Source organism: Thunnus maccoyii, chromosome 19 (assembly GCF_910596095.1).
Source record: "Thunnus maccoyii chromosome 19, fThuMac1.1, whole genome shotgun sequence".
Lineage (NCBI taxonomy): Eukaryota > Metazoa > Chordata > Actinopteri > Scombriformes > Scombridae > Thunnus > Thunnus maccoyii.
The window spans coordinates 25,989,887-25,998,852 of NC_056551.1; the positions used below are offsets into that span (position 1 = coordinate 25,989,887).

At 38.0% G+C, this 8,966-nt stretch overlaps 1 protein-coding gene across 1 annotated transcript; it reads left to right on the plus strand.

Moving 5' to 3' along the window:
- Positions 1 to 3,386: 3,386 nt before the first annotated feature.
- Positions 3,387 to 5,596, plus strand: tmed2 (transmembrane p24 trafficking protein 2). The gene is made up of 4 exons (XM_042394813.1): positions 3,387 to 3,736; positions 4,262 to 4,454; positions 5,052 to 5,159; positions 5,256 to 5,596. Exons 1-4 carry the CDS (start codon positions 3,557 to 3,559, stop codon positions 5,378 to 5,380), a joined length of 606 nt encoding a protein of 201 aa, XP_042250747.1. The 5' UTR covers positions 3,387 to 3,556; the 3' UTR covers positions 5,381 to 5,596.
- Positions 5,597 to 8,966: the final 3,370 nt, after the last annotated feature.

An 8,966-nucleotide genomic window follows, 5' to 3' on the forward strand; every position in this document is an offset into this window, starting at 1 on the left:
AACAGCGTAACGTAAATTAAAGAGCCCGTCCACTTTCACTCCGCGCATGCTCATTAGAGCTTATTGATTTCAGCGGCACTCGCGGCAGAGCGGCAGCGGAGGGAGTGGAACGTCTGCCGCTGCCGCACCGCCTCTGCCGCGCGGCAGTTGCACAAATTGAAACTTTGCGGAGTCCGCAGAGATCACATGATTACATAATCATCTTTTTTTATTATTATTATTGAGAAAAGGTTAATTTACAAGCATCAACATACAAACAATAACAACAATAAACATCTCTTAACATACGAGGCACATTAGATAAGAAAGATGACTTAAAATAACAAGGAGAAGCAATAAAATAATAATATAATAAGGTAAATAATAATAGAAAATATTACAATGATACCATGATTATTTGTAGTAGTTTGTAGTAGGTTATTATTTGTAGGTTTGTAGTTGCTCTAGGGGAGTGGTTGGCAAATAGTGGCCCGTGGGCCAAATCTGGGCCTCCAACAAAAATATTTAGCCCTTAAAGGAAAGCTGAAGTTTTCCCTTTTATGCATTAAATCTTGTTCATGACTACTCATAAATCTACAGGAGATAACAATGTAAACACAAGTCTCATGTAAATCCCAACATATTCGACCTCCTAACATCTTATAAATTTACCAGGTGAATAAAAAAGGTACATAACATAATTTGGCTGTGAGCAGAACAGATTTGTGTCAATAACAGCACTTTTTATTATGTGTGGATACATTATCAATTACATTTCTAGTCTTGTATTGTAACATAGAGGATGTGTTCATGTTTATGAGTTGTTTTTTTGCCAAATGAGTATTAAAATAAGCTGCTGTCACTTACTAATGGGAATTATGAAATCTGCCCACAGATACAACCCCAATTTTATTCTTGAATCAATAAAAAGAAATAAACAAAACATATTAAGCTTCGTTTTCACAGCGCCTATATGTCAGCCCCCCTATAGACAGTGCTAAAAAAAAACTGTCCCATGGTTGAACCTGAGTGCTGACCGCTGCTCTGGAGGTCATCAGATATTTTCAGTTCGTTGTAAACTCTGAGTAGAGACTCTGCATGTTTTCCTTTCATTAGTCTCAAAGCACTGAGACAACTGTCCACAACGTCCCTTTTAAAAACTGAAAACAGGGCTTTCATTTTCCTCCATTTAGATGCGTAGATGAAAAACAGTACCAGGAGTATCAGGCTGTTCAGTGTCATCTCACTCTTAATGAATATTTTCTCTTGTGAGAGGAGCAAGTAGTTTGATTTTGGTATTATAGTAACTCAGAAAAATACTTGAAATGAGACTTAGACACCTGAGCAGCACCAACAAAAACTAAATATATTCATTATTAGTTATTTATTGATTATTCTATTGGAACAATTTGATATCAGGAGTTATCATATGTTACGAACTAGAGACTACTTGCCTTTGATATTATCCTTTATAATCTCTATGAACATATGTGTGTCTATACTGTTGTATGTTATTTGAAAATATCAATAAAGATATTGTTAGAAGAAAGAAAAACACTCTTTAAATTGTGACGTCCAGCTCCAAGCCAGAAGGTTTTTGTTTTTGGGGTCTTTAAGGAGAGTTTTTTAGGATGTAACCTTTACTAGGACCCATCACTGAGATGATGGCAGTTATCTTAAACCACATAATTACAGTAAACTGGTGATAAAACAGTGTCAGATGAACAAACGTTAATGGCATGAATTAATCTGTATGACCCAGACTGAGATCCACCTGTTCAGCCAAAACCATTCATAACTTCAATTAAACCAGTATGCTCTATTGTGTTGCTGTATGTTTGTCTCCACTCAATAAATGTGTTTTTCTTCTTCTTCCTGCAGTTGGATGTTTTAGTTTCTCTGTGCAGAATGATGTATGAACAGAGTTTGTTTTCACATTCATCTGCTGAAAGTGGAAAGTTTATCTGCAGTCAATGAAAATCCAGTTTTAAGGGGCCCTACGAGCAGGATTTGTGACATCACAACTAGTTTAGAGTCAATCCTGGTCCAATATTCAACTTATGCAGAAGTGTGATGTGGAAACTTGAAGCCTCCAGAAGCACAAACACTGCGGATGAACTTTACAGTGAAGGAGGAAACATCTGGTGTCCAGCAGGAAAAGGAATAGATGTAATTTTAAGAAATTTTAACGAGGTAATTTAACTATTTTGTGGAAAAACTATATCAGATGTTAATTATTATTCAAAACTTAAAACATGTCTGGAGGGGATCTCTAAACTTCTGAGATAAAAAAAAATATATATATTTGCATATAATAGATTATGAATTCATGAGGGAGGAGTAGATGCCATTTTAAGGATTTTAACAGGTAATTATACTTTTTTGTGGAAAAACCACATCAGACACACATTATTGTTCCAAGCAGAGTCTTAATACATGTCTGGAGGGGCTCTTTAATAAAAGTTAATATAGATGTAACTCATTAGCTTTAGCAGAGGTATAATTAGAAAAAATAAACAGTTGTCTACTTGGTGGTAAGAAAAGGAAAATTCAGAGTCTATATATTGAGTAATAAAAGTAGTCATCCTATCAAAATGAAGAGTTATATAAGGTCTACACTCCAGTGGTGGAAAGTAACTAAGTACATTTACTCAAGTACTTTACATAAGTTTTGAGTTATTTGTACTTGACTTGAGTATTTCCATGTGATGCTACTTTATTCTTCCACTCCACCACATTTCAGAGGGAAATATTGTACTTTCTACTCCACTACATTTATTTGACAGCTTTAGTTACTTTTCAGATGAAGATTTGACACAATGGATAATATAACAAGCTTTTAAAATACAACACATTGTTAAAGATGAAACCAGTGGTTTCCAACCTTTTTGGCTTTTGACGTCTTACAAAAAGCAGTGTGTAGTCGGGGTCACATTTCACATGTCTATGAGTTGTTAACAGCTCCATCAAATAGTGATTTTTCCCTCTAAACTTCTCACATGCTTTCATTTCAATAAATGTTCAAATGATCCAATATTTCAGCAAAAAATCAAAGATTACTAGCTCCACTTCCAGCAGCTACAACAGTAACATGCTGCTCTAACACTAATGCCTCAGTATCAATAATTTAATGATGTCATATATAATAATATATCAGTCAGAGGGACCAAACCACTACTTTTACTGCAATACTTTAACTACATCAAGCTCATAATACTTATGTACTTTTACTGTAGTAGGATTTTTCATGCAGGACTTTTACTATTAATGGAGTATTTTCACATTTCTGTATTATACTTTTATCTGAGTACTTCCTCCATCACTGCTCCACTCTGAATTAGAGGAGAGTCACCACTACAGATCTTCATTGTGACAACCTTTGCGCCACGCACTCTCTTAATTTTGGCCCTCGCTGCTCGCCGGCTGGTTTAAGCCTGTACGTGGCAGTCAGAGAGCAGGCGAAGCTGGTGCGGCTCCTCTCCTGCAACAATTCAATCATACAAACCGACATCCTGAAGCAAGGATACCCTTTATATCCTCTGGCTTGGTGCGACCTTCGCCATAACACATTTCAAACATGTTTACCGTGTCGGAGCTGGTTGTCCTGCTGGCCGTCCTGTCTGCCACTGCGTCCGGCTACTTCGTTAGCATAGACGCCCATGCCGAGGAGTGCTTCTATGAGCGGGTCAACTCCGGCACCAAGATGGGCCTCATGTTTGAGGTAGCCGAAGGAGGCTTCCTGGACATCGATGTTGAGGTGAGATGATAAATTAGCCACATAACGAGGGGAAATCTGCGTTTCTTTGAACTTAAACCTGCGGCGGCGGGCCTGCGCTAACGTTAGCAGCAGCAGCCGCCGTCTGTCTGCGTAACGACACATTAAACTAGTTTCTGTCCAGGGTTGATCGCTTTTCACTCACAGCCGGACAAAAACAACTAAATCTGAAGGAATAGATTGTTACAGGGGTATTATTCAGGCAGATGTATGTTAAGAAACGTGTGTCACTTGTTATTGAATTATTCAAAACGATACAGGAAGTGCAGCGTTAGCATAGCGGCTAAATTCTGCAGAAGTGTTAAAACCTCTAATATAACGTGAAACAAAATAAAATTAAGCTTCTCTTTTACAAGTTTTCCGTGTACATGTTGCTCTGTTTTAATATGCACAATTGTGAGTGTTTTTATTTCACTCAAGTGTTGCCATATGTTGCCTCCAAAAGCCATCATGTTATATTACTGGTGCACTGTTATTAACTCTTTTATTTCTCTCCTTTTTCTACAGATAACAGGGCCTGATGGAAAGCAGATTTACAAAGGCGACAGAGAGTCCAGTGGGAAATACTCGGTGGCAGCACACATGGACGGCACCTACAAGTTCTGCTTCAGCAACAAGATGTCCACTATGACACCCAAGATTGTCATGTTTACCATCGATATCGGAGAGGCACCCAAAGGCCAAGACATGGAGACAGAAGGTAGGCGTAGAAGAAGATTCATAAATGTTTGTTTACAAGAGACAAAAATAAGAAATTCCATATCATTTAAATCTGCCAGCTTGTTCCCAGAAGAATCAAGCACAGTGTAAACCATTTTTTTCTCTCTTTATTCTGCTTTTATTGAGTTTGTGTGTTAGTTTCTTCCCTTTTTTATTTGACTTTATTTTGGCCACTTTTCCCCTCTTTGTAGGTGGTGACAGCTGGGATGGTAGGGAACAGGGCAGCGTACTGCTGTTGTGAAATAGACTTTTGAGTTTGTGATGCACTGCAGAGTTTCCTCTAACCAGAGTTGTTTCCATAGTTTAAACTAATATCGTGCATTCCTACGCTACATGAGGAGTTTTGATATGTTCCTGAGTGATTTGACTACTTGCACAGTGAGAACACGTATGAATTACAAATGTCTTGCTTCCCCAGTCACACACACACACACACACACACACACACACACACACACACACACACACACACGACAGATGTTATGCATGTTTTGCATACCCTGTGCATGTTTTTTGTTTGTGCACAGTAACTCGTGTTGTGACTTTCAGCTGATGGATAATGTTTTTCCTGTTTCAGCTCACCAAAACAAGCTGGAGGAGATGATCAATGAGCTGGCAGTTGCCATGACAGCTGTGAAGCACGAGCAGGAGTACATGGAGGTCCGTGAGAGGATACACAGAGCAAGTGAGTCTAAAAATAAAATCCCAAAAATAACTAGTGATGATATTATGCGATTGTAATTTCACAAACTTGTCTCTTTTCTTCTTCTTCTGCTTCTAGTCAACGACAACACAAACAGCAGAGTGGTGCTGTGGTCGTTCTTCGAAGCCCTGGTTCTGGTGGCGATGACGCTCGGACAGATTTACTACCTGAAGAGATTTTTCGAAGTACGGCGAGTGGTGTAGTGCGATTTTGAATCGATCCCTGTGTGTCCTCCACTGTTTTCTCCAACACCAAGACAGTTATTTACACTCTGGAAATGAGACTGGCAGTTTTGAGTAAAGCCTACATATGATTGGATCTCAGATGTTTTGTTCTCCTGTTAACCTATTTTTGGTTCCTTCTTTATACGTGTAATAATTGTATGTTTGGAACGAACGGCCAAAAGATTCTGGGATAGATGTCTGGTGTTTGCGTTAGTTTTTTCTTTTTTTTTGGTTTTAACTGTTTGTTGTTTTTTTTTCCTCCAATATTGTTTGATAATTACAGTTAATTACGGAGTTCATGCCAGTACAGTTTCGTCTGTATGAATGACTGTGAGGCTCATAATTTTAAGATGAAAGAGACTACTTAGAAATGCACATGGATGGATAGACACGCCAGGAGTCCCCCACAGGAGAATGTAGCCCTTATTAAGATTTAAACCTTTTTCAAATGATTAAAAAACCAGAATACATTAGCTAATTGTCTGAGATGCAGGGAAGGAAGGAAGGAGGGGGGGAGACGGGGACGGGGATTGTGTTTTTATGGGGGTCATGTCAGACGATGTGCTGGCAGATATGTGATATCTGTGCATTGTGTTTCGCTCTCAGACAACAAATTGCACTCCTGACGAACACGCCGAAATATCTGAAGGATTTACATATAGCAGCTGGTCTTTAAGGGAAACTCTACAGCTTCTAGCTCTTGTCTGTTGATTCACAGCGATCCATGCCGTCGGGAGGGGAGGGGGGAGGGGAGGGGGGAGGGGAGGGGAGGGGAGGGGTGGGAGACTTCAGTGGACATGTTTTTTCGCGGGGGGGAAGCGGGGACTCCCTTATGTAGTTCAGAAAACAACAGGCAGAGCGGTTTCTCGGCCTGTAAGAGTTCACGAGTCGATTTTTGAATTTCAGACACTTCCTATTTTAAAACTCGCTTTGGCGGCGAGACCTCGAGGAGCTGAGGCAGGGTTTTAAACTGAACTACTTGGGGTGAAACTCCTACGTGTAGAAAAATACTGAAATAAGTGTTACGTGTTAATTGAGGGTGGCTGGCTGGGTGGGCGGGTCTGACACCTAATGACTGCTGTGTGCTTTAGTTGCTTCTTATATAGTTATTTTGTTGGGGTTGGGGAATTTAAATTATACGATTGTATACAATTTTGAACTGTTTTTTTTTTTCTGGAGCATATTCATTAAGACGCAACCTTTTTTTGTGACGATGCCCTTCAAATGAATGAATCTCGGACGATTTTTTTTTTTCCCCATACAAGGTAAAACTCTTAACGTCCAAGGCAGCGGCTTCACATCTGACACACAGCTGCAGCGTCCGAAGAAGTGTTGCGTTTTTTTTACTGAATATGCTCCAGTTTTGTATCAAAAACAATCTTCGGTGAGATCAGGCAGGCAAACTGTTCTGTACACACTCTCTCCTTTTTTGTGATTACAGCATAAATCTGGTAAATGGATCTGTACAAATGTAGAATGGTTGTCTGTGGAAAAAAAAAGCCCCAGGTTTCATAATAAAGCCAATATTCTGTACAATTGCTTGGATGTCTTTTTCAAACAGGTGGTAACGATGTCTTATTGAGAAAGATTGACTGCAAAATCGTCTAATACAGTGGATCCTGAACATGGAGAGAAAGTTGAATAAAAAAAGTTTCACAGCAGACATTTTGACTTTTTTAAAAGACTCTGTTATTGCTTTATTGTGCCGTTTGTATAGACGCAATGTACATGTGTGTTGGAATTCTTGTACGGTTTACTCAGTTAGATTAAAAAAACCATTAAAGAGTAACCAGGTCTGGGAGAGACGTACTGGAGCAGCAGTTGCAGTAAAATACTGGAAGGAGATATTGAACATTAAGCAAAACAAAACATTTTGCACTTTGCTACCACAGTGTAGCAGCATGTACCAAGCTAGGTGTAACTATTAACATCTTAAATTGTTTCCTTGCATCACAATAAGTTAATGTTATTGTTTCCATCTGTGCTTTTCCTGCTATGACAAGTCAAAATGTTGCACTCTTGTGCGAAAGGTCTAAAATTCTGATTAATTTTCTGATAACGATGAAGAAATGAGTGACTATCAAACTATCAAATGCAAGTCTGATGCCAGATTTAGCATATAGAAAGAAAGCAGAGTGTAATGTGAAGATGGACACGTTTACTCAACAACCAAACACGTCAGTTTAAAATCCAAAATAAGAAGAAAAGCCTCCAGTTCACCTCAGAGGTGATGAGAGAATCTCATCTTTCTGTCTTAAAACTGGCCGTTTGAACAAACTTGAGTTTTTTCACAGTACAGAAAACCCAGAAAGGAACATTTTCAATCTACTGAATCTAATAAATCTACTGTATTTATTATAGAAACATGTTTTTATTACATGTTGTTGCATCAGAAATAACAATTACTTATTATTAATTGAGGCTTTTTGTACATTTTGCTGATGAGACTTTTGTACTTGTTCATAAGATTTTCAATGTGGGACCTTTTTTGTAATATTTCAATACTTTAATACTTAAATAAAAGCTCTTCAGTGGTGGAAAGTAAGTACATTTACTCAAATACTTTACTCAAGTACAATTTTGTGGTACTTGTACTTCAGTATTTACTACTCTTTACTCTTATAAGCTGACGGCCTTTTTTTGCCTTCAGTCTTCATCCTCTGCTCAACAGAGAAAATGTAGATTTTGTGAGTTTTCCAGAGGACTAATCTGTAATGTAGTTTGATATGCCAGTCATGGACTACCCTGTGATTATTAACCTCAAATCTCCTAAATTTAAAGGGAACATATTATGCTTTTTCTTATTTTTTTACTGTTATGATGTTGAATGTTAAACATGGTCAAAGTTCTGCTACTACTGTTTACGTAGCCCCCGAAGCCGGAGGAAGCTTCTTGAAGCCGACCAATCAGAACAGAGGAGGGCCTTAAAGAGACAGGAGCTAAAACAGCCTGTTTCAGACAGAGGCTGAACTGAGGGGCTGCATAAAGAGCCAGTATAAGATAAATAAGGAGTTTTTAACTGTAAGTCATGCAAAGATGTTCAAGTAGAACCCCAGAATACAAATATAGACCTGGAAATGTGCATGATATGTCCCCTTTAAGACACCATCCCCATCACATGAGTGTGATTTTTTTTAGTTGCAGCCCTAATATTTACTTCTACTACTGGAATGATTTACACTGTAGTACTTCTACTTTTATTTAAGTAAAGGATTTCATTACTTCTATTGCTAAATTTTTTTTTTTTTTTAAACACACACTATTTTTCCTAAACTTATTGAAAACAATAAAATTAAAAAACAGTAATATATGAACAACTATGAAGAACAAAAAGAGGAAACAAAGTGCCGGGGAATTAAATTCAATTATATAAAAATAAACATTCGGTCAAGAGTTTGTTCAGGAAGCTTTTTATATTCAATAAGAACAAAATACCACATAGGAGGAGGTAAAAATAAATAAATAAATAATAAAAAATAAAAATACATACAACAACTCAAAGAAGAAGAAAAAGAAATAGAAGAAACATCGGTAGGCGGAACGATTCTCGCCGCAGCGCTTCAGG

What these genes read in the sequence shown, in the direction of transcription:
- tmed2 (XM_042394813.1), top strand. Translation starts at nt 3,557, where the DNA reads ATGTTTACCGTGTCGGAGCTGGTTGTCCTGCTGGCCGTCCTGTCTGCC. An exon ending in TCCTGGACATCGATGTTGAG is followed by an intron (nt 3,737 to 4,261) that starts GTGAGATGATAA and finishes CTTTTTCTACAG; the next exon opens with ATAACAGGGCCTGATGGAAA. An exon ending in CCAAGACATGGAGACAGAAG is followed by an intron (nt 4,455 to 5,051) that starts GTAGGCGTAGAA and finishes TTCCTGTTTCAG; the next exon opens with CTCACCAAAACAAGCTGGAG.